Below are 26,926 nucleotides of genomic sequence, written 5' to 3'. Positions count from 1 at the left end.
CAGTCAAATTATCTTCAGAGCTGAATGTGTCATCTACATGCTTTGTCATGGGATAATATGTTCGGTGATGTAGCATAAATATTGATTATAGGATTTGATAGGTTACTCTTGTCATGACATACTAAGCTATGAAGATGTTTTGATGGATCTGAAACTGGTAATAACATTAGAAATACAGGGTGAAGCAAAATTCATGGACTCGGGCTTCACAGCGCGGCTTCTCACATGCCAGGAATAAAAAAATGCCTCTTTCAAAATTTTGTCTGTTGAGTACATCCAGCAGGAAAAGGATGTTAAAGAGTGGCAATCTGGCAACACTGTAAGTACATGCATGGTAACTACCTCTATCAGCAAATGTTAGTTGTGCTGTACAGTTGGTGCAGTGGATAAAGTTTTGGATTAGCATGCAGGAGGTTGAGAGTTCAATCCTGAGTTGGGGTGCATTTTTTGTAGTTGCTACTTTCATTCTGACATTTCATACTGTAATATACTCTGTTCATTAGATCACATGTATCCTAAATTTACAACATTTTGTAACGCTGAATGTAGGAAATATGTGGTTAGACAAATAACAAAAAGCCAGTTGAAAGAAATGGCCTGTCATAGGACCAAATAACTACAAAAACAATATCAATTTTGAGATGCTAAAGGTGATAGGGCAGTACAACAACACAACATCTACACTACTGGCCATTAAAATTGCTACACCAAGAAGAAATGCAGATGATAAACGGGTATTCATTGGTCAAATATATTATACTAGAACTGACACGTGATTACATTTGTACGCAGTTTGCGTGCATAGATCCTGAAAAATCAGTACCCAGAACAGCCGCTTCTGGCCGTAATAACGGCCTTGATACACTTGGGCATTGAATCAAACAGAGCTTGGATGGCGTGTACAGGCACAGCTGCCCATGCAGCTTCAACACGACACCATAGTTCATCAAGAGTAGTGACTGGCATATTGTGATGAGCCAGTTGCTCAGCCACCATTGACCAGACGTTTTCAATTGGTGAGAGATCTGGAGAATGTGCTGGCCAGGGCAGCTGTTGAACATTTTCTGCATCCAGAAAGGCCCGTACAGGACCTGCAACATGCGGTCGTGCATTATCCTGCTGAAATGTAGTGTTTTGCAGGGATCTAATGCAGGGTAGAGCCATGGATTGCAACACATCTGAAATGTAACGTCCACTGTTCAGAGTGCCGTCAATTCGAACAAGAAGTGACCAAGACGTGTAATGAATGGCACCCCATACCATCCCGCTGGGTGATAAGCCAGTATGGCGATGATGAATACACGCTTCCAATGTGCGTTCACCGCGATGTGGCCAAACATGGATGCGACCATCATGATGCTGTAAACAGAACCTGGATTCATCTGAAAAAATGACATTTTGCCATTCGTGCATCCTGGTTCGTCGTTCAGTACACCATCGCAAGCACTCCTGTCTGTGATGCAGCATCAAGGGGAATCACAGCCATGGTCTCCAAGCTGATAGTCCATGCTGCTGCTAACATTATTGAACTGTTCTTGCAGATGGTTGTTGTCTTGCAAATGTCCCCATCTGTTGACTCAGGGATCGAGATGTGGCTGCAACATCCGTTACGGCCATGCGGATAAGATTCCTGTCATCTCGACTGCTAGTGACACGAGGCCATTGGGATCCAGCATGGCATTCTGTATTACCCTCCTGAACCCACCGATTCAATATTCTGCTAACAGTCATGGGATCTTGACCAACGCGAGCAGCAATGTCGCGATACGATAAACCGCAATCGCGATACGCTACAATCCGACCTTTATCAAAGTTGAAAACATGATGGTACACATTTCTCCTTCTTACACGAGGCATCACGACTACGTTTCACAAGGCAATGCAGGTCAACTGCTGTTTGTGTATGAGAAATTGGTTTGAAACTTTCGTCATGTCAGCATGTTGTAGGTGTCACCACCGGCGCCAACCTTGTGTGAATGCTCTGAAAAGCTAATCATTTGCACACCACAGCATTTTCTTCCTGTTGGTTAAATTTCACATCTGTAGCATGTCATCTTCATAGTGTAGCAATTTTAATGGCCAGTAGTGTTTTTGTCATTTATACTACATGTAATATGAGTGCTCAGATCTCCCTCATTAGCAACCAGTGACAATAATAATGTCCCTATTAATGACTGCATGACTTTCACAGTAAAATACATTGTCCTCAGAACATTAGATGCTCAAAGCGACCTCCTTGCACATCCAAACATTGTGCAACCCACCTCATCGTGCAGCTCTGAACCCTCTGCAGCAAAGCTGCATCCACAATAACAAGAGCAGCATGAACACATGCTACCAATTCATCCACATTAGCTGGTGGAGTAGAGTACACATGCTCCTTCAGGTGTCCTCACAAGAAGAAATCCTGGGGATTTAGGTCAGGTGAACATGGTGGCCATACAACTGGACCACTATGTCCAAGCCATTTCCCTGGAAATGTTCTGTCCAAATACTGTCGCACATTGATTCGAGAATGTGGAGGTGAACCATCATGTTGGAACCATATCCTCTGTCAAACATGTAATGGAACATCTCCCAGTGCATCAAGCTGATAGTTTGAGAGGAGTGCATGATACATTCATGCAGTCAACCAGTCAGGCGACTTGTAGGGGCCCAAACACCTGTCACCAATATTCCAGCCCAGATGTTGATACCAAAGCGAAATTGATATCCATAGCCATGGGTGACTTGCAGGTTAACCTCACACCAATGGTGGGCACTGCATATTGAAGACTTCTTCACTAGTGAATGCTGCATCATCTGACCATATTACAGCACTCACAAAGTCATCATTGGCTTCCTGTTGTTGTTGGAACCATTCACGGGATAGCATCCACTGATGGCAATCTGCAGGATGCGGGTGTTGCATGAAAGCACAATGATGGGGGTGCAGCTCATGCTCATGCATGATGTTAATGACAGTGCATTGCGAGACACACAGCTGTCTTGCTATGCTACGTGCACTTCACTGAGGTTCTTGGTGTATGACCTCCAGAATAGCTTCCTCAGTAGTTGGAGTATGGCCTGTCTGTGGATGACCTCCGTAATGTGATGGTGGAAGGATAGAACCTGATTCCTGAAGGTAGAGCTCCAGACAACAAAACACATTTTCATATGGTTGGCGTTGACAATGATATCTAGCAACATATTCATGAGTGACAACACCAGCCCAGTTATCATATGCACCAAGGATCAAAAGCATATCCACATACTCATCATTTGTGTATGCCATACATATGCCACACTGGTTCAGATGTCTACAATGAGAAAATTCAATATGTGTTCTCATCTACATTGGAGTCTGTGATGGGTGTGTTACTCTGCTCACAACTAGTCCCTGTCTAGTGGACAACACCTACAGTATAAACATGGCATCAGTCCTGTGTGCTGTTCTACTGAAAACACATTATCCCTTTGACAGATATTGTCCTGCATGATGCATCCCGACAACAGTAATTGTGAAATATTTGCTTTTGAATTACACTGTTTCCCTAATGGTAACAGATGTTATGTTTCCACAATCCCATTGATAGAATAATAATAAGAAGAATAACAATAATGCACTGAGATATGTACTAAACAGCATGTGGTTATCAGACTCATTGTTGAAAGGCATAATTAGTGGGTCCATGGAGATAACACACATAAATAGTAACGAAGTTTGAACATTATTCGCAAAGCATGTTGCTAACCCTACAGGTAATGTAAGGCCCTAACGAAATGTAATGAACCTGAATGAGGCAAGAATAACAGTTGGTACTGATGTATGGGACCACTGGAGCAGTGTACAAAGAAAACATCTAATAAAAGATGTAGTGCAAATAACTTAATGCCCACTGTTGTGGATTGGCCGGAGAGCCAACCCACGGAGTTTGTAGGAAGCCGAAAGGCATGCATTTTAGCTCACGCAGGCTGGCATGAGGACTGGAACAGGACAAGGAATTTAGAAAAAAAAAAGGATGTAGCTGGTGGAATACTTAACTTTAATCCATTAATGTTGAACGTAGCTCTTGTCTGTACATTCTTTACAATATCGATAGCAACTGATAATGGCGCCTTGTTAGGTTGTAGCAAATGACGTAGCTGAAGGCTATGCTAACTATTGCCTCGGCAAATGAGAGCGTAATTTGTCAGTGAACCATCGCTAGCAAAGTTGGCTGTACAACTGGGGCGAGTGCTAGGAAGTCTCTCTAGACCTGCCATGTGGCGGCGCTCGGTCTGCAATCACTGATAGTGGCGACACACGGGTCCGACATATACTAACGGACCGCGGCCGATTTAAAGGCTACCACCTAGCAAGTGTGGTGTGTGGTGGTGACACCACATTCCTCCCCCGCAAATCGGCGGACGGTTGTGGCATAAGGCTTCCGCCCGCCGTGGAGAGGACCCCATGTTGACATATGCGATGAGGTGGGGAGCCTAACAACAGGAGAGGCTATGCCACCCGTACCCTGCCATTCTGACCGAGGGGAGCTAGGAAACGCCTGAAAACCTGCTCCAGGGTGCACGACAACATGCGGTATAGGCACCCGTAGAGAGACAGTAGGGGCCGAAGGGTCGACCTCCATCGGGCCGGGGCACCCGACGGGCGAAGACAACATATGGTCCGGAGCGGGCAAGAGTTTCATGTCAGAGGACAACTGGTCATGGGAAGCAATCGGCGGCACGTGACCCAGGGAGGCACCCGGCGGTTGCAGCGACGCGTCCACTGCGGGCGTCGCCAGCAGGAGAACAGGCGGCGGCGGCGGTGGCGGCGCGACGCCATGGGGCAAAATGTAAGGCAGCGTCGGTAACACCTGGGGCTGAGGCGAGCCAGTAGATGGGTCCCCAGGGCGCTGACCGGACGGCACCATCGCTAAAAGCAGACGGGGAGCGGCAGATCCCGTGTGACGACAGAGGCACAGCTGATTGAGATGCCGACGCACCTCACCAGAGGCCCTCAAAACCAGATACATCTTGCGGCCGAGGCAGCGAAGAATGCGCCCTTTGAGCCAACGCCGTGAACCTTGATAGTTGCGGTAGTAGACAACGTCACCTGGAGCAAAAGCAGGTGTCTGCCGCTGCACAGGAAACTGATGCGGCGGATGTAGCAAAGACATCAAGGTTCGATGAGGGCGACCGTGGAGCAACTCAGCCGGCGAGCGACCATCTCGGGGCTGAGAGCGATACGAGGACAAAAAGAGCAATAACATGTCCTCCTGAGAATGCGACTCTTTCAGCTTCAACATCTGTGACTTGAAAGTCCTGACCAATCGTTCAGCGGCACTGTTTGATGGTGGCGAAAATGGCGCGGACGTCAGATGTTGAATACAATTGGCCTTGCAGGATGACTGAAATTCTGTGGACATGAATTGTGGGCCATTGTCGGAAACAATAGTCTGCGGAAGACCTTAAATGCAAAAGATAGTGGATAACGCTTGGATGGTGGCAGATGACATCGTGGAAGACATCCAGACAACAAGAGGAAAATTACTGAATGAATCTACCACAACCAACCATCGAGCATTCCCGAATGGACCAGCAAAATCGATGTGTAAGCGTTGCCAAGGGGAAGTGGCTTTTGGCCATGCAAAGAATTTCCGCGGTGGTGCGGATTGTTGTTCGGCACACGCCATGCAAGAAGAGCACATATGCGTAATCGCAGCATCGATTCCGAACCAAGTACAGTGCTGACGAGCAAGTTGTTTCGTTCTCACTATACCCCAATGTCCTTGGTGGAGAAGCCATAAGACAGAGGACTGTAACGAACGTGGGACCACGACCCTGGACTGATCATTATCAGAATGCAACAGCAAAACAGCACGTCGTACAAAAAGTCTCTCCTTGTGAGCAAAAAATCAGCGAACCAACGGATCCCCAATCCGTGACTTTGACCAGGGCCATTGAGTAGCAACGAAACGCAGAACGGTAGCCAGGACAGGGTCGGCAGCTGTAGCTGTAGCTACACGACGAAAATCAATCGGAAACGAGTCGACCACGTCATCGGTTTCCGAATCAATGAACATGCAAGCAAGTTCGGAGGAATCGAATGCCCTATCCTCAGCAACAGGCAAACGGGACAACGCATTGGCGTTTCCATGCTTAGCAATGGTCCGATACAAGATATCGTAGCGGTACTGCGAGAGGAAAATAGACCAGCGAATGAATTTCTGCACTGTACGTGGAGGTACAGGCTTGGTCGGATGAAAAAGCGATGTCAAACGTTTGTGGTCCATGATGATGGTAAAGTGACGACCATACAAGAAATCATGAAACTTAGTAACACCAAATACAAGAGCCAATGCTTCTTTCTCGATCTGTGAATAATTTCTTTGCGCAGACGAGAGCAATTTGGACGCAAAGGCAATAGGGCGATCATGCGATCCATCTTTGTGCACAAGCAAAACACCGATCCCGAAATCCGATGCATCCACCATCAACAAAAGGGGTTTCTGGGGATCGAATGGCATAAGGCAAGTATTGGAAAGCAATGCTGATTTCAACTGGCGAAAGGCGCATTTGCATTCTGTCGTCCAGACGAACGGAACACTTTTATGGTGTAAGCGATGAAGCGGAGCTGAAATGGAAGAGGCATGGGGAACATATTTGTTATAGTAATTTATTTTTCCCAGCACACTCAGTAGCTGCTTCAAATTCTGCGGTGAAGGCAAGTCTTGTATGGCACGGAGGTGCTCTGGACTGGGATGTATGCCTTGGGCATTGAGTACATGTCTCAGATAGGGTAAGTCATAAGCAAAAAACACACATTTGTCCTTCCGCAAGCGAAGACCATTTTGTCGCAAGACCTGAAATAATGTTCTGAGATTGGCTAAATGTTCTTCTTCCGTCTTTCCGGAGATCACAATATCGTCCAGATAGTTTGCTGCAGTAGGGACCGACACACAAACAGTTTGTAGATATTGCTGAAACAATGCAGGGGCAGATGCACACCCGAATGGCAGTCATTTGAATCGATACAAACCAAGATGCGTGTTAACCACCAAGACGCGCTGGGATTCTTCGTCCACCGGTATTTGCAAGTACGCATCTGCTAGTTCCAACTTCGAAAAATTTTTACCCGGGCACAGTTTGTCAAAAAGAGCTTCTGGGTGGGGTAAAGAAAAAGTTGCAGTCACTAGTTGTGGATTCAGTGTTGCCTTGAAGTCCACACAAAGTCTCACTTTTCCGGAAGGTTTTTGCAAAATTACTAAGGGTGATGCCCAGAGAGAAGCCTGCACACGTTCAATTACTCCTTGTGATTCCAAATCGTGTAATGTTTTTGCGACCTCATCACGCAATGCGTGGGGAACATTGCGCGCTCTGAAGAATTTCAGTTGTGTGTTTACTTTCAGTTCCAAATGTGCTTTATAGTTCTTAGTGCAACCAAGGCGCGGTGCAAAAATGTCTGCAAATTCTTCACATAGACGAGAAACACTGTCCGAAGGCACAGTCTGGTTCACTGATAAGGAGCTGATTGACTATAGACAAGTTAAACAACTGAAACAAATTGAAACCAAACAAGTTCACTGCAGAAGAAGAACGAAGGACGTACAATGACACACGTTTTGTTTGTCCCTTGTATGTTGCAAGAAGGCTGCACTGTCCTAACACAGGGAGCCCGTGACCTGAATATGTAGTTAGCTTAACATTTGCGGCACGCAACGGAGGTGTGCCCAGCTGTTTGTATGTGACGTGATTGATCAGTGAAACTGCAGCTCCGGTATCGAGCTGAAATGGTATCACTTTGCCGTTAATGTCCAAGTCTACAAAAAGTTTATTGTCCTGCTGACGACAAGAGCGACTGTCTCGTGCAACGTGAACTGACACTGGTACAAAATCACTTGTGACATGACGGGATTTCTGTCGATGTCGACACACACTATTTGTGGGACGAACACAGTCACTGTTAGAGAGAGTGGCACTGGGCGGAGTGGAATGAACTACATGAATTTCCATGGGCGAAGTTTCATGAGCCGGAGTATCCTTGGTTCGATTCTGATTCCGGCATGAAGCAAAGGGCCTGGAATGGTTGTGAGTGTTCCGATCTGAGCTTTTTCTGGCAAACACTCTGAACATGTCCTTTTTCATTACAGAAAAAGCAAATAGCCTGGCGTGACAAGCAATTCTCACGCGAATGTCTAGTAGCACACCACGGGCATGATTTTAGCACTGCATTTGCTTGCCTGCGTGGCACACATGGCTGAGAGCCTGGTGGCAGCTGCGCGGACGGGCACAAGGGCTGTTTGTTCCCTGCAGCGCGCCCGGCGGTCCGGTTAATGTGACACACGGCTGGTGAAGTTTCAAATGATTCCTGAGCAAAGTCAAGTGTGTCCTGTCGATCCAATATGTACATCACTTGTTGAAGGGAGGGATTGACTAGTTTCAAAATCTGTTCCCTTATACGAACATCAGAAACGTTCTCTGCAATTGCATCACGTACCATATTATCTGAATAAGGGAATCCACATTGACACTCATTAGCACAATCCCTAGTAAGGCCTTACAAAGTTGCAACCCACTCCCTATTAGTCTGACCTGCCGTACGTTTTGTATGAAAGAAGGTATACCGTTTGGCAACTACATTGACTGAGTCTTTGAAATATGCATCTAATGCAGACAAAATTTCGTCATAGGACAGAGTTGCTACATCGCGTCGGGGAAATAATTTGACTATCACACAGTAGGTGTGCATACCGACAGATGACAAAAGAAAAGGCTGCCGCTCATTACCTTGAATTCTGTAGGTGGCGAGATGGAATCCAAATTGGCATGACCACTCCGTACAGCTTTCCAGTGCAGCATCAAAAGGACGAAAAGTCGGTGCAACTGCGTGTTGTGGCTGCGTGAGTGGTGGAACGGCGGCTGCTGCATCGTTTTGCATTGCATGTTGACCCTGGACGAGCTCTCCAAGGGCATCCAGTAAGGCCTGCATCTGCTGATTCTGTAAGCAATAAAATTCGGACAGTACATCTGGAGATTGTGGCGAAGCCCTTACACAAGTAAATCGGGGCAGTATAATTACGAACGCGAATTGGCGTCATCGCCAAAATGTTATGCATTGGACGGAGGAAGCCGAAAGGCACACGTTTTAGGTCACGCAGGCTGGCGTGAGGTCTGGAACAGGACAAGGAATTTACAAAAAAAAGGATGTAGCTGGTGGAATACTTAACTTTAATCCATTAATGTTGAACATAGCTCTTGTCTGTACATTCTTTACAATATCAATAGCAACTGATAATGGTGCCTTGCTAGGTCATAGCAGATGACGTAGCTGAAGGCTATGCTAACTATCGTCTCGGCAAATGAGAGCGTAATTTGTCAGTGAACCATCGCTAGCAAAGTCGGCTGTACAACTAGGGCGAGTGCTAGGAAGTCTCTTTAGACCTGCCGTGTGGCGGCGCTCGGTCTGCAATCACTGATAGTGGCGACACGCGGGTCCGACATATACTAACGGACCACGGCCGATTTAAAGGCTACTACCTAGCAAGTGTGGTGTCTGGTGGCGACACCACACCCACGACGTGGAAAGGGCTTCTTTCAAAGTTGACGAATCTCCCATTTCTACAATTGTAGTATGTAAGTACAAATATTTTCTAGAGGACCCACTGCAATTGCTGTTGACAGTTAAGATGCCAGATACCATACCACCTGGACTACATTTACCAAATAAAAAGACACATGCCTCAACCCAGGGTCGAACTCTCGACCTTCTGCATGCTAACCCAAAACTCTATCCACTACACCAACTTTACAGCATGACTAACATTTGCTGACAGAGGTAGTTACCATACATGTGCTTACAGTGTTACCAGATTGCCACTCTTTAAAATCGTTTTTCTGCCGGATGTACTCACCGGCCGAAGTTTTGTGAGAGACATTTTTTTTGTTGCTGACATGTGAGGAGTTGCACTGTGAAGCCCAAGTGCATGAATTTTGCCTCACCCTGTATATGTAATGTAGACAGCCAATAAAATTTGTCTTTAAATGTTATACATGGAGACTGGAAATCTGCAGGAAACCTCCCCACAACTTGATAGTTTTACCTCAGCACGCTTCCCAAACTAAGTCCTGTTGAACACGTATTGGTCATAATAAATAAATGACTATATCAGTTCTGCTAGCCACTCAAAAGGAGAAACAACTGTCCCTTGCAATGCAGAAAGCATGGTTTACAAGTCCAGAGGAAGAAATGTGGGGTCCTGGTTCTCAATGCTGTACAGAATTTAACAGTATGATGTGATCACTCACTGGAAATGTTTTGCTGTCTCCATAATTGTGTGAATGCATCTACTCACAGGTTTGTTAAAAGCCAGGACATACAACCTAAAATAGAATCACATTTGTAATACTCATGAAGAGTTCAGCCTAATGTTCAAAGCGAGAAATGTTTTCCTTTCATATGAAGGGCTTTTAGACCACTGATGTTTTCTCCATACTTACTCTTACCTATTCATAAGTGACCATTAGGGTGGCCCTTACTTTTAAATTTTCTAGAAGTTCAGCTCCTACCTTACCTTCTTCCAGCCAATGAAAAAACAATCTGTACAAAACTTTAGGAGACCTACAAGGACCATGATGTTTTGAAATTTTTTCCTGTAAGGTGAATTTTTATTATTTTTTTATTTATTTCATTTGCAATCACTTGTACATACTTGTAATGGAAATTAATAATATTTCATTAATTTAAGTAACATGAGTTCTCTGTTTCTAGTAGCTTTTGATGTGCTACTACTAGGGTAATATAAAAAAAAAAAACTAAAATTGTTCACTATCCAAACTATGTTCTTTTATTTTCCATGCACATTGTTAGATAAACTTATACTACTGTCACTAGATCCCTATTATTGTTGTTATTATTATTATTATTATTATTATTATTATTATTATTAGAAGTAGAATTATTTGATAAATTTATTTCATAACATCATTATTTTCTAAAATGTTATTGGTTAGGTTTAATTATGACTTCTGTGACATTTTCTTCTTAAATGAATGGCATCATCTTTTTCCATTAGTTCTGTAGACAAATCAAGATTACTGTTTTACATTTCTCTAATAACCTACATTTTGAGTCATAATATGGGGGCCAAACTACCTCAAAACCATTAAGTTTGGAACCTTTTCTTTTGTAATTTAGGAGTCACATAGCATACAGTAAAGGAAGACACAACATTGGTAATTCAAAAAGTTTCCATATTGTTGAAAAAAGCACTTCATACTAGAAGAACTGCCAAACAGTTGATTAGTTATTCAGACTCTATGACTTATGGAAAGCCTTACAAAAATGTTTGATTAGAATTGCAGACAAGAAAAAAGCAAAGAGATATATTGTGGAAATGGTGGTCAATCTCTTTGATGTAGGTCATAAGGATGTTTTGGAACAGGTGATGAACAGAAGAAAATGAGAAGTTTTAATGCCTCAGTGCCAAAATGGATGTTTTGCCTCCATGTTTGATTTAGATCAATTCGAACAATGTTTTGCCACTCATCAGTTTGATGCATCAAAAACAAATGAGGCAATATCAGCCAGTGAAAGCGATGATGCTGGTGAGAACAGTAAAACATCATCTCTCACGTCATGTTTTGTTTGAATAGAGGTTGTAAATAAAAATACATTTCTCATATAAAATTTGCATGTGTTGTTAATGAAAGTATAATTTTCATTAAGTTTTCTCAGTTTTAAGAAAACTTTCAAAAATATTTTTTTTTTTTTTAATATTTGAGTCCAAAAGTTTTTTTAACAAGTGCTATAATGGCCTTGATGTGTCTTCATAAATTTCTTTTGGATTGAAAAAATGGTGAAGAAGGGGAAGATTATATAACTTCTCCTTTTTCTTGCCACTTTAGTAGAACATTATAACGAAGTGGTTGGGAGGGGGGGGGCGGGGGGGGAGGGGAGGCAGCAAAATTTAACCTTTCAAAAAATGACTTATATCTAAGGGTAAACCAAGTTTCAATTATACCAGTGCATTATTTCGAAAGCTTGGTGGTATATCGGTATAATTTTGTCCTTCTTTGTTTTACCTTTCATCCATATTCTATGATCAGTAGGTTGTTTATTCCATTCAGTATGTCTTGTAATTTTGCCTCAGATTCAGCAGTGTTATCTGTGAATCTAATTGTTGATATCCTTTGACCTGGAATTGTAATTCCATTTGTGATAATTTCTTTTATTTGTGGCACTGTTTCTTTGATATAGTGAAGGAGAAAGACTGCATCACTGCCTTACACCCTTTTTAATACAAGCACTTCCTTCTTGGTCTTCCACTCTTATTGTTCCTTTGTTCTTATACATACTGTGTATTAGCCATGTTTCTCTACAGCTTACCCCAATTTTTCTAGAATTTTGAACAATTGGCACCATTTTACTTTTTGATCAGGTTGAGTAATTCTATGAACATATCTTGGAATTTTCTTAACACTAGAATTGCCTGCTATATTGAACCTCATAAAACTGCAAATGGGACAAAAATGACCCCTCTCTAATTAATGCTTCCTCAACTTGTTTTTAGATTTTTATTTTAGGTGATGAATTTTATTGCAACAAAAAAACCACTCCAATGGTCTTTTATTTTGTTTTAATTCTAAACATTAAGCACATTAGTGCTTGATACTCAGAATTATATACATATGGTGGCTGCTCAGAAAGTAATGCATTGCATTTTTTAAAACAATTATTTATTGAACATAATGAGAATTGCACACATGAAAGAATGGTGTTTCATCTTCGCATCCTATTTTTCCACATAATCTCCATCCCATTCTGTGGCCTTCCTCCAGCATAAAACAAGGGTGTGTATGCCCTGTCAGTACCAATCCTTGTCATGGTGATGGAGCTAGTGCTTCACTGTGTGAATCACCTCCTCATTGTCCTCAAAACATCTTAATGGGTCTGTCCTCATGAATGACAGCATCAGCTCACTGCAACATGTCAGGTGTGACAGCCATGGATGGTCTCCCTGACTACTGCAAATCATGGAGCTCTGGCAAACTGCCTTCTGATGACCTCACCCCCCAATGTCCAGCGACTAACTGTACTTCTGTCAACAGCAGATGCTCCATAGACTTTGCACGAGTGTTTGTGAATATTCCCCCCAGTTTCTTCTCTGCAGTGAGAAATTCAATGATGGCATGTTGCTTGTAATGTACAGCACCTACAGACACCACTTTTAAACTGTCATGCAGCTACACTATCTGTCGGAAGTGATGTGAATCTGGTGCACTCACTCAGGAGACTTCAAATAATACATACGTTACATTTTGCATTCATAGCATTATTTTTGGCTGAGAAAAAAAATGTGGTGCATTACTTTCTGGGTAACCCTCGTATGTTAAAAAAATCATGAGAGCTGTATTTATGGCTTTTCAACTTATGATTTGAATACTACTATGCAACTGAAACTTTGTGATACTACCCATTTGCAGTTTAAAACTACACAGAATACTGTCACTGAATCTGTTATCCTCACAGATCCAGCAATTGGATGTGGTATTTCTCTTACCCCATATACTAATAATCCCAACCAATTTACTGCTTCATTTTAAGGGACTACAGTTCCCAGTCAAATTTCATTTGCACTAACATAAAAATGCTCAGAGTCAGAAAGAGCAGTAAGACAGATAGGAGGGTTGAGGAAATGGACATAGAAATGGGGGAGGAAGAAATGAACAGAGAGAGAGCAAGGAGGAAATGCTGCTTTCAGAGAGAGGAGGAGGAGGAGGAGGAGGAGGAGATGGTGATAGAGAGTGAGGAGGAGGAGATGATCAAAGAGAGTGAGGAGGAGCAGATGATCAAAGAGAGTGAGGAGGAGAAGATGGGCAGTGAGAAGATTTTCCATTGCCATATACATTTATTAATTGTAAAGCATTACTAATTTTGGTAACTGAATGTAAATGCAACCTTGCAATTCCTTTGATTTTCTAATTTATTCTTCTGATATTCATGTGTCTTACTTGTAGCAGAACGTTGATGTTGACCATTGTTTGAAATATTTGTTGATGTACCTTAATTGTATCATCATAAATATTTTAAAAAATCAATAGTTTTATATTTTCTTAGTAGTTCTTTTACTCCCTGTGTGGTGGCTTCCTTTCTGTGTCTCAAATTTTTGGAGTGTTCACCTTATTCTTACTACTCCATAATTGAATAAACACACAACAAGTTATTCATCTTTTTCCACTTATTTTCAAGTATCATTGTCATAATATAATAATCAACAGTAATTATGGCTAAAGTATAGTACAATGTAATGGGTTGTTCTCTCATGTAAATGTGTTTTGGACTGTACAGTATAAGGTACCACCTGAACAAGCTTTTAAATTGACACTGCCACTGTGTTCCACATTAATTTAATCAATTAGGCACATTTGCAAGATGTTCCTAATCTTAAAAATGAAAAAGATCACCAAATAGGAAATTGAGAGCAATTGCATCCTTCTTTATGGTAGACTATGAAAATGTTTGTGTAGCACAATGATGATCTTTGTTTATTTCAGTGTGCTGTATAATTTAGTAACAGGCTCTTATCCAAACATAAATGAGTCAACTAATTCACAGAAATATTCATTTACAGCATGCATGGACATATACCAATGGAATTGATATGAACAGTGTACTTAAAGGTTTTCCTGAGTGCCTGCAGGCAGATATTTGCTTGCACCTAAATCGTAACTTATTGAGTAACTGTTCAGCCTTTGAAGGAGCTTCTCCTGGATGCCTCAGGTATGATCAGTAACACATATATTACACTGCAAATAGTAAATGAGCAAGAAACTTCATGTAGTATTTTGCAACACTTTGTTTTGTCACTACTAATATTATAATTACCATATAAAATCACTGGAAGACCATATTTTGTACATGTAAAATGATTTTTTTTATAAATACAGACAATTTATAGTTGGTGTTTCCTTTATGAAGTTCAAATTACTGCCTTTACTTTCATATTTTTATTTTCTACCATGTAAAAATCATATCCTTTTCAAATTAAGTGTTTTGTGACACGTAGGCACAGTGTCTGTACTAACAATATTGATGCTCTTTTCAAATCTTATACATCATTATGATGGTTAGATATTGTCAGTAGTCTTTTGGTAGTATCTCTCCAGTCCCATATAACCTTTAATTCATCAGACACTGATAATCATTTTTCTCCACAATCAACCTGAAATTCTCACTACATACTGACTCTGGCTGAGGCCAGGCTGTGAGCAATAGTGTAAAATAAGAGAAGCACTCTGGGTGGTTGGCGTAAGGAGGAAACTGTGGTGGGGAGGGGGAGGAATATCAGGGTATGGGTGGGACAGGGTGAAGTATGCTTGTGGGAGCGTAGAGCAACAAGGTGGGGAGAGGGAAGAGCAGCTAGGTGCAGAGCAGAAAAGGAGAGAAGTAAAAGGCTGTGGACACATTGGCGGAGTAGAAGGCTGTGCAGTGCTGCTGTGAGAACAGGAAATGGAATAGCTGGGTGAAGGACAGTGACTAACGAAGATTGAGCCCAGGAGGTTAATGGGAATATAGGATATATTCCAGGGAGAGTTCTCATCTGTGTAATTCAGAAAAGCTGGCATATTTAGGAAGGATCCAGATGGAACAGGCTTGTCAGCAACTGGGTGATCCAGATTTCCTGGCCACAGTTTGTTGATGGCCATTCATATGGACAGACAGCTTGTTGGTTTCCATGTCCACATAGAATGCAGCACAGTGATTGCAGCTTAGCTTGTAGATCGCATGACTGGTTTCACAGATAGCCCTGTCTTTGATGGGATAGGTGATGCTCATGCCTGAACTAGAGAAGGTAATGGTGGCAGGATGTATGGGACATGTCTTGGATCCAAATCTATTTCAGGAATATGAGCCATCAGCCAGGGGCAGGGAGCAGGGGTTGAGTAGAGATGAACGAGAAAATTGTATAGGTTCAATGGGCAGTGGAATACCATTGTGTGAGGGATTGGAAGGATAGTGGGTAGGACATTCATCATTTCAGGGTATGATGGTAGGTAGCCAAAACCTGGTGGAGAATGTGATTCCATTGGTCCACTCCTGGGTGGCACTGAGTCATGAGGGGAATGCTCCTCTGTGCTTGGTTGAACGTTGGTAATTAGGGAGGTGCTGCGAGACTAGAGAGATAAAGCATGGGAGATCTGTTTCTGTACAAGGTTGAAAGGGTAATTACAATCTTTGAATGACTCAGTGAGACCCTTGGTATATTTTGAAAAGGCTGCCTGTCACTGCAAATTTGACAACCACTGGTGGCTAGGCTGTGTGGAAGGGTCTTCTTGGTATTGAATGGGTGGAAGCTGTCAAAGTGGATGTATTTCTGGTGGTTTGTGGGATTGATGTGGATAATGGTACTGAAGACTGAAAACCACAACAACAACAACAATGGTACTGATGTACAATGAAGCGTCAAAGGAATTGGTGTAGGCATGCATATTCACATACAGAGACTGAAGTCAGCAATGCCTAAATAAGACAAGTGTATGATGCAGTTGTTAAACTGGTTACTGCTGCTACAATGACAGGTTATCAAGAACATGGTGTTATAATTGGTGCATGATCGATGGGACACAGCATCTCTGAGGTAGTGATGAAGTGGGGATTTTCCCATACAACTATTTCATGAGTGTACCATGAATATCAGGAATCTGGTAAAACATCAAATCTCTGACATCACTGCAGCTGGGAAAAGATTCTACAAGAATGAGACCAACAATGACTTAAGAGAGTCATTCAATGTGACAGAAGTGCAACCCTTCCACAAATTGCTTCAGATTTTAGTGCTGGGCCATTACCAAGTGTCAGCATGTGAACCATTCAATGAAACATCATCACTATGGGCTTTCAGAGCCCAAGGCCTACATATGTACACATGATGACTGCACAACACAAAGCTTTACACCTCGCCTAGGCCCATCAACACAGACACTGGACTATTGATCGCTGGAGACATGTTGCCTAGTTGGACGAGTCTCATTTCAAATTGTATCGAGCGGATGGATATGTACGGATATGGAGACAACCTCATGAAGCCATGGACCCTGTATGTCAGCAGGGGACTGTTTGAGCTGATGGAGGCTGTGTAATGGTGTGGAGTGTGTGCAGTTGGAGTGATATGGGACCCCTGATATTTCTAGATATGACTCTGACAGGTGACATGCACGTAGGCATCCTGTCTGATCATCTACATCCATTCATGTCCGTTGTGCATTCCGACACACTTAGGAAATTCCAGCAGGACAATGTGACACCCCACACATCCAGAACTGCTATAGAGTATCTCCAGGAACACTCTTCTGAGTTTAAACACTTCTGCTGGCCACCAAACTTCCCAGACATGAACATTATTGAAAATATCTGGGATGCCTTGCAATGTGCTGTTCCAAAGAGATCTCCACTCCCTCGTACTCTTACAGATTTGTGGACAGACCTGCAGGATTCATGGTGTCAATTACATCTGGCACTACTTCAGACATTAGTCAAGTCCACACCATGTTGTGTTGTGGTACTTCTACATACCCATGGGGGCCCTACATGATTATTAGGCAGGTGTACCAGTTTCTTTGGCTCTTCAGTGTAGATATCTTTGAGGTGTATCTCAAAATCGAGGAAGGTGGCTTGTTGGGTTGAGGAGGACCAGGTGAACCAAATGGAGGAGAATGTGTTGACATTCTAGATAAATGTGGGTAGATTGTCCTCACTGTCAGTCCAAATCATGAAGGTGCCATCAATGAATCTGAACCAGGTGAGGGGTTTGGGATTCTGGATGTTCAGGAAAGATTCCTCTAGAAGGCACATCAATAGGTTGACATAGGATGGTGCCATGCGGGTACTCATTGCCACACCCCAGATTTGTTTGTATGTGATGCCTTCAAAGGCCTCAACCTGTGTTAGTTACTGTGTCTATACCTTCGCTGTTCCCATTCCAGCACTACACACCCTTCTGTTCCACCAATGCACCCACAGTCTTTACACTTCTCTCCCATTCCTCAACCCCCCCTTGCCCTCCATCTAACCTCCCACTGCACCTGGCTGCCCTACCCTGCCCCCACCTCATCTCTCTATTCTCCTACAAGCACACTTTACCGTCCCCCAACCATACACTGCTGTCCCTCCACTCTGTGCCACTGCCTCCTCCTTAACCCCGCAAACCACACTGCTTCTCCCATCATGCACTGTTGCTCAGAGTCTGGCCTTGTTAACCCGAGAGAGTGGCCATGAGTGTGTGAGTTGCATTTGTGTGAATGTGTGTATATGTTGCTCAACTCAGAAGAAGGCATTTTGGCTGAAAGCTTACTTGTCAAGCTGTCTTTTTGTTGTGCCTGTCTGCAATTCAGCACCTCCACTATATGGTGAGTATCAGTCTATTCTTTTCATAATACTGTTGTTATTCCATCCTGGATTTTCCATTGTGTGATTTTACTGGCTGATTCTAAGACTCTGATAAGAAAGATATGTAAAGATTGAACAATCCCAGCAACATCATCATAACTATAACTATTACCCTGGAAAAGATTGATACTGCTAATATGTGCTATGAAGCTGTCCAGGGGTTAGGCATGTTACATGAACACAAGGTAACATTTACATATTTTGTGGTTGTTGACAATGAGTGATCATTGGGTGTCTGAATGGTCCTCTTACCTTAAGTAATTATCGAACTGTGCATCATGTATGTATAGCATTTTACATGTATTGTGTTTAGTTCTGTTATGTAAGGCATGACAGTAAGATAAGTATATACCATTATTTTAACTATACCATAGTCTTTCATTGAAATTAGCCATAAATTTATTGCTTTACATAAACTTTTATTTCTCATTATTTTGTTATGATTTGTCTTTGATGACAGCCACTTTATGGTTTAATTATTAAACTGTTTCTAAAATTGGGTAAATTAATCATTTAGTTATAAGTTCATTCCCACAATAGTTTAATTTATTGGTATTCAATTACAAACTAAAGATATTTTAGAAAGGTTGGACCCTAAGGATAAATTGAAAGAACCAGATGTTGTTGAAACTTTAAAAGGGAGCATCAGGCAGAGATTGACAGAAAATGGGGAAAGGAATATGATAGAAGATGAATGGGTAGCTTTGAGAGATGAAATAATGAAAGCAACAGAGGATTAATTAAGCAAAAAGACAAGGTTGAGTAGAAATTCATGGACAGTGCATGAGATACTGAATTTAACTGAAGAGAGCAAAAAGTATAAGAATGCAGCCAAAGAAGTGGGTCAAAAGGAACATAAACATCTAAAAAAGTGAGTTTCACAGAAAGTCCAAAATGACAAAGTAGGGATGGCTAGATGGGAAATGCAAGACTGTAATAACATGAATGACTAGGGAAAAGATATATTCCACCTGAGGAAAGTTATAGAGGTCTTTGAAGAAAAAAGAAACACCTCTACGAATATCAAGTGCTCGCATGGCACACCAGTACTAAGTAAAGATTGGAGGGCTAAAAGGTGGAAGGAATATTTGGTCTCTACAAGGAAAATGAACTTGGGAACAACAATATAGAAAGAGAAGAGGATATGGACAAATTGAAGGGATAGATATGATACTGTGGAAATAATTTGACACAGCACTGAAAGAATGAAGTTGAAACAAGGGCTCTGGAATAGATAACATTCCCTCACATTTATTGAGATCATTGGGAGAGCAAGCCATGACAAAACTGTTCCACATGGTATTCAAGATATGTGAAACAGGTGAAATAACCTCAGACTTAAAGAAGACTGTAATAATTAAACAGTGGAAAATCCAGGATGGAATAATAGCAGTATTATGAAAAGGATAGGCAGCCAATCTTCATATAGGGGACATGCTGAGTCGCAGATAGCCACAACAGACCGTTAAACAGGTAATCTTTTGGCCAGAAAGGCCTTAAGCAGTATTAGACAACTCTCTCTCTCTCTCTCTCTCTCTCTCTCTCTCTCTGACACAGCTCACTCACATGTGATGACAGTCTCTGGCTGCTGAGGCCAGTCTGCCCTTGGCTGCCAGAGACTGTGGTAATTTATCTTTGAGCTGAGTTTGTGTGTTTGTGTGTGTGTGTGTGTGTGTGTGTGTGTGTGTGTGTGTGTGTGTGTGTGTGTGTGTGTTTTTTTTTTGTTTGTTTGTTTGTTTGAGTGGTCAGTCTAATCCCAATGAAGGCCTTTTTGGACAAAAGCTTATTTGTTTGACAGTCTTTTTTGTTGTGTGCATCTGCAACTCAATATCTCCACTATATGGTGAGTAGCAGTCTATACTTTTCATAATATTGTCAGAATGTAATACTTCATACTCCCAAAAAGGCAGGTGCTGAAAGGTGTGAATATTAACAGACTATCAGATTAATTAGTCACAATTCAAAATACTGGCAATTTATTTACAGAAGTATGAAAAAACTGGTACAAGCCACATCAGTTCTGTGTACGGGTGATACTGCTATATTTATTAAAGATGGCAGTGCAGAAAAGATTCCAAGCTCTAATGTGAGCATACTGGATACCCAAGAAAACTGGTTCTAGTGAAACTGATTGAAACTGAACATTGTAGACACCCATACAGTTAATTTCAAAACTAAACATTCAGTGTGTGGAACTTAAAATACAATGTAACAATCAGCTAATGGAAGAAGTTGACAGGATCAAATTCCTTGGATTAAATATTGATAAGAACTTATCTGGAATGCATGTATTTACTTCTCATCTAATAAATTAAGCAGTTTTGTATTTTCAGTGCTAATACTAACAAATTCTACTGACATGAGCACACAAAAAATAGCATATTATGGTTTTTTTGAATCTGTCAGTAGGTGGGGTATAGTTTTCTGTGGAATTTCAATAGCATATCTCTAATACTGAAAGTGCAGAATAAAACTGTTGGATACATGTGTACTCTACAGCAAAAGTATCTTGTCACCCATTATTTTGGAAATTACAAATCCTGGCTATTTCCTTCATATAACTCTACAATATTACAATCTTGCTGCACAACTGACAAAAATTATTGGAGACCAATCATTTTAACTACACATACAACACAAAACAGAAAAGTAATTATGTGCCTTCCCCCCCCCCCCTCCCCCCCTCCTATACACCATGCCCCACCACCACCAACTGCAATTATACACATGGAAAATATATGGGGATAACTACATATAATAAATTAATGGGCATGAACATATTTAATACAAAGCAGATATTCTAAAAATTAGGTTACAGCAGATTCTGTGGGAGAAATTCTGTGATTTGGTAAATGAATTCATGGAACATGAAATGATAATTTGGGCTAGATTAAATTTTTTAAAAATTGTGTTATTGCTAGAATGCCAATATTAAGATCAGTTGTAGAAACCTGTACAGTTTTTATCACAATTTTGACATGTCTCCTGTACATGAATCAAATTATTTACATTATATACATGATGAGAGTAATAAGCCAGAGTTCACCTTGAGGAAAATTAGTTTGGGCTGCAGAGAAATGTTGGAACACAGGATGCAATACAGACTCTATGGCATATCTTAAAATATAGGTTGAAGAAATGCAACTCTACATGTATAACATTTGTAGATTTAGAGAATTCTGAGTGCTGAGTGTTATACACTCTTTGAAATTCTGAATGTAACAGGAATAAAATGGAGAGAAGGAAATGTTATCTACAACTTGTACAAACACTGGCCTGTAGTTAAGAGAGTTGAAGGACATGAAAGGGAAGCAGTATTTGAGAAAGAGGTAAGACTTATTTTATCTTCTCCCTTATGCTATTTAATCTGTATACTGAGCAAGCAGTAAAAGAAATGAAGGAGAAATTTGGAAAGGAGATTAAAGTTTAGGAGGATGAAATAAAATTTTTTGAGGTGTGCCAATGACATTGTAATTTTATCAGACTCAGAAAAGAACTTGGAAATTTCTTGAAAGAAGTTCAGAAGATCAGCGAAACCAAAACAAGGACAATGGAATGTATTGGAAGTAAATCTGATTATGCTAATATCTTTGAGTTAGGAACTAAAAGCATTTGATGGGTTTTGCTATTTGGATAGCAAAGCAACTGATGATGGCCAAAGTAGAGAAAATATAAAATGCAGGCAGGCAATATAAAAAAAAGCCTTTCTGAAAAAGGGAAATTTATTGACTTCAAATTTAAATTTAAATGTTACAAAGTTTTTTTCTAAAGGTGTTAATATGAATTGTAGCCTTTTATGGAAGTGAAATGTTTACAATTAACAGTTCAGGCAAGAACAGTATGGAAGCTTTCCACACATGATACTATAGAAAAATACCGAAGATTAGATGGCTGGATTGAAAAACTAATGAGGAACAAATTGGGAACAGAGAAATTTGTTCCACAACTCGGCTAAAAGAAGGGGTCAGTTGATATATCACATCCTGATGCATCAAGGTATTGTCAATTTGGTTAACTGATGGAACAGTGGAGGGTTTCAGATTGTAGAGAGAGAGACCGAAATTTGAGTACAGTATACTGCAAATTAAAGTAGATTGTACTAGTTATACAGAGATGAAGAGGTCTGCTCATGACAGACCAGCATGGTGAGCTGTATCAAATCAGTCTTAGGTTTCAATGCAACACAATAACAGTAATACTATGTTGTTGTACATAAAGGATGATAACCTTATTAAATAGTGAGAAAATATTCTGCAACAACTGAGTTCTACATAAGCCAATTTTTAATTTCTGTCCATATTACTATACACTGATCAGGCATAACATTATGACCACCTTCCGAATAGCCAGTATGTTCACCTTTGGTACAGATAACAGCAGTGATGCATCATAGCATGAAAACAATGAGGCCTTGGTAGGTCACTGGAGGGAATTGGCGCCACATCTGCACACACACAACTCAACTAATTCCCGTAAATTCTGGGAAGGGGACGATGAGCTCTGCCACAACATTCAGTCACATCCCAGATGTGTTTGATTCGGTTCAGATCTGGTAAGTTGGCAGGCCAGCACATCAATTGGAACTCTCCACTGTGTTACTCAAACCACTCCATCACTTTCCGGCCTTGTAACATGGAGCATTATCTTGCTGAAAAATGCCACTCCCGTTGGGAAACATGACTGTCACAAATGGGTCTGCGGGGTCTACAACTAGTATACTATACTCCATTGGCATTGTGGTGTCTTGCACAAGCTCCACTGGACCCGTGGATGTCCACATAAATGTTCCCCAGAGCATAATGGACCCACTGTCAGCTTGTCTCCATCCCACAGTACAGGTGTCAAGTAGCTGTTCCTGGATTTGTGCCCTTCCATCGGCATCCTGTTACACATTCCCAATTCATGCCTCCACATCATCTTCATGCTGAATCTCACAAACTCACAGGCTCCAGTGCCCATGTGTTGCATGCTTAGCCTGTGCAGCTGCCACCCTACCCTCTTGCCTTTCTATCCTGCATACCTGCTGCCTCCCTCTGAGGTGCTGGCTATGCATCCCCAGCCCCTCCTCCTGCTTCCCACCTCCTTTGCCCTCTACCAACCCCACCCAACACAACCCTCACATCAGTCTGTGTGAGTAATCTACCTCATAAAATGATTTTTTATGAAAGCTAGCAAAATTTTCTTTCTTATTTTTGTGTCTGTTGATGACTATAAAACTATGTTTTATAGTTTATGAAATAGTGTGGTTAAATAGTAAGATTTTAAAATGCCATAATTGATACTGTTCATCACCATTGTATCTGAGTCAGCAATCCACGCATATTTTCTGGTGGCATGACAAGTGTGGAAACTACTGTAAATTTATTCAGAGATACATGACACTTTTGATGCAGATGCCACATTAACTGACTGTGTAATGAATGAAATCAAGAGTTCTTTAAGTTTGGTAACTTTCAGCCTATTCAAGAGAATTATAGTTGCAGAGACCACCTAAATTCTCATAAAAGCCTGCAAGAAATGTACTCATAGGATTTAAGATACTAAAGATAAAGTGTAAAAGTATGCACAAAAATGTTCCACAACTGCCATCAGTATTGAAAAGCTGTTGAGCTTACATAAAACCCAGAACCAGGAGCTGTCAACCACTAGGAATTTATAATCTCAAACCATCACAAACAACCTAAGTGTTTACCAAAACAACAGGATCTATAGATCTGGAAATAGCATATGATATTGTATTTACAGCAGTAGACAAGAGTATTCAAATTTGATATTGCAGTGCCTATGTTATGTTGATTATGATGCAAAGTTCCTTTGGACATACATGCATGTCCAAAGGAACAGGCACTGCAATGACCACAGCCATTACGAAACACATCAAATGAATTTGCAACTGCGGATAAGGACAACCATCAGCTGTAGAACTGAATGGCGACAATGAAAATTTGTGCCATACTAGGACTTGAACCTGGATTTTCCACTTACCATTTAGATATCTGTGCACAACCCATGGCCAGGCCCAAACGTCCATATGTTGTCAACCATTTGTCTATGATCTGAACTCGTACATCCATTATTTATATTCATTTGATGTGATTCGTAATGGCTGTGGTCGCTGCAGTGCCTCTTCCTTTGGACAATTATGCATGTCCAAAGGAACTTTGCATCATAATCAGAATAACACAGGCACTGTAATATCATATTTATCTACCAATACCGGGCAAGCGACTTTCAAGTACAACATCTGATCTGTACTGCAGTATACATAATGGATGTACGAGTTCAGGTCATAGACCCATGGTTGATGACATACGGAAGTTCAGGTCACACCATGGGTTGTGCAGGGGTAGCCAGGTGATAAGGTGACTGCTTGCAATAAGCAGGAAATCTGCGTTTGTGTCCCAGTCTGGCACAAATTTTCATTGTCATCATCCCATTCTATAGCTGATGGTAGCCCTTATTTGCAACTGCAAAATTATTTCATGTGTAGAATATTAAACCTCTTGTTGTAGTCCAATTCTTTCATTGGCATCCAGACCCATCTGCAGTAGTACAAGAAGAAAATTCTTAAAAAAATACTTAGTAAACATGGTATATGTACTATTTAATCCAGTGACAATCCTTTGATGCGATACCACACTGCAGAAACAAAACAGTCAATTTATGTGGCAGGGATATGATTTTGTGAGTTTTGTTTGTATGTTACATTCCTTAATTTGTACTTCAGCTTTCTCTTTTTCTATGATACTTCTGCATTTAATAATACCTTAAATACATTTTGCAGAGCTCTGTCTTTGAAGTTCAAGACCACTCATGCACCTCCTGGGGATACCCTTGTACATAAAGGTGATGTTTTGACGTCACTATATTTCATTGCTAGAGGGTCAATAGAAATACTAAAGGATGATATTGTAATGGCTATTTTGGGTGAGTACTGTATGGCTATTTATTTCAACCTCTGTACATTCCTTGCAATTTATAAAGTATGATTTTTTTTTATCTGTCCAATAGACATACATCCTTAACATAAAATAAAAGTTCAACATTTTTTTGTTTTTTGGAAAGCAATCTAAGATATGTTACAAAGAAATCCCTATATTGTGTATAGCTTGTTAGGTAATTATCAGTGTATCATATTTTGACATCTTATTGAGCACATTCGGTAATGGCTGATGTTTTAAAAATTCAGTGCTTTGTAGTAGGTGCATGAGAAAAGATTAATTTAAGTTTTTTTTTTTTTTTTTTTTTTTTAAGTTTCAGATTGCATAGTGGAAACACTGAATAATTTAGAATTAACATTGTTTCTATTTCCATCAAATACTATATAGTGACAAGGTATAATGTAATGGAAATACAATGTAGTGGAAAGATGTAATGTTAATTGGATAAATAAAAAATTCACTCACCAAGTGCCAGCAGGCGAGTACATATATAAAATGTGTTAAAAAGTTTGCAAACTTTTGGCACCTGTGGCTACTTCTTCTGATAGAAGAGTTGAAGGGGAAGAAAGAGGGATGAAGAAAAATGACTGCTGAGGTTTAGGAAAAGGGGTGGATGTAAATTAAGGCCAGGTGGGTGTTGAGAATCAAGGAGATGTTGTAGTGCTGGTTCCCACCTGTGGAGTTCTGAGGAACTTGTATCTGGTACATGTGATTAAACAGGCATCAGGGTCAGGACTGTCATGTTGTATAGCATGTTCTGCAACAGGATCCTTTGTGTTGCCAGTATACACCCTTTTCCCATGCCCATTTATCTTAACTGATAACTTGGTGGTAGTTATTCCAATGTAAAAGGCTGGACAGTGTTTATGTAACAGCTGATACACAGCTTGTCTCATTTCACAGATGGCTCTCCCTTTGATAATATATGTTTTGCCAGTTATGGGCTGGCATAGGTGTTAGTAAGAGGGTGCATAATAGAAGTCTTACAGTGGGGATGATCACAGGGGTAGGAGCCAGAGGGTAGGGAGTTAGGTGAAGAGGGAGCATAGGAGCATAGAGTCTGATGAGGATCCAAGGAAAACATAGACTATCAAAGGGAGAGCCACCTGTGAAAAGACACATATTGCATACCAGCTGTTACGTGAATGCTGCTTGGCCTTTTACATTGGCATGACTACCACCAAATTATCAATCTTTTCATGGGTCACTTGGAGGGGACTTAACAAGGATCCATAAGCCTTCAGTCCATGGTTTGATTTATGTACATTGATGACATCGTTGCCTTATAGACTCATAGTGAGGCTGACCTGCTAAAATTCTTGGTATCTCTAAATACATTGTCCTAATTAAATTTCATATGGTCCTATTCTGAACCCATGCCACTTTTCTTGACATTGATCTCATCCTCATCAAAGGTTAGCTGTACACCTCTGTTCACATTAAACTTCCTAACAAACAACTGTGTCTGCAGCTCATAGTCTAGTGGCTAGCATTGCTGTCTCTCGATCATGGAGTCCTGGGTTAAATTCTTGGCTGGGTTGGGGATTTTCTCCATCCAGAGACTGGGTGTTTCTAT

At 41.1% G+C, this 26,926-nt stretch overlaps 1 protein-coding gene across 1 annotated transcript in view; it reads left to right on the top strand.

The window, feature by feature from the left end:
- LOC126470159 (potassium voltage-gated channel subfamily H member 2) overlaps positions 1–26,926 on the top strand; it is a 670,689-nt gene that overhangs the window by 464,596 nt on the left and 179,167 nt on the right. Inside the window, exons 8-9 of the mRNA XM_050097782.1 lie at positions 14,595–14,743; positions 25,194–25,336. Coding sequence (XP_049953739.1) covers positions 14,595–14,743; positions 25,194–25,336 — 292 coding nt within the window. The remainder of the gene's footprint in view (positions 1–14,594; positions 14,744–25,193; positions 25,337–26,926) is intronic.

This window comes from Schistocerca serialis, chromosome 3 (assembly GCF_023864345.2).
Source record: "Schistocerca serialis cubense isolate TAMUIC-IGC-003099 chromosome 3, iqSchSeri2.2, whole genome shotgun sequence".
Lineage (NCBI taxonomy): Eukaryota > Metazoa > Arthropoda > Insecta > Orthoptera > Acrididae > Schistocerca > Schistocerca serialis.
Note: the sequence above shows the minus strand (reverse complement) of the source record. Positions and strands in the feature narration are given on the sequence as shown.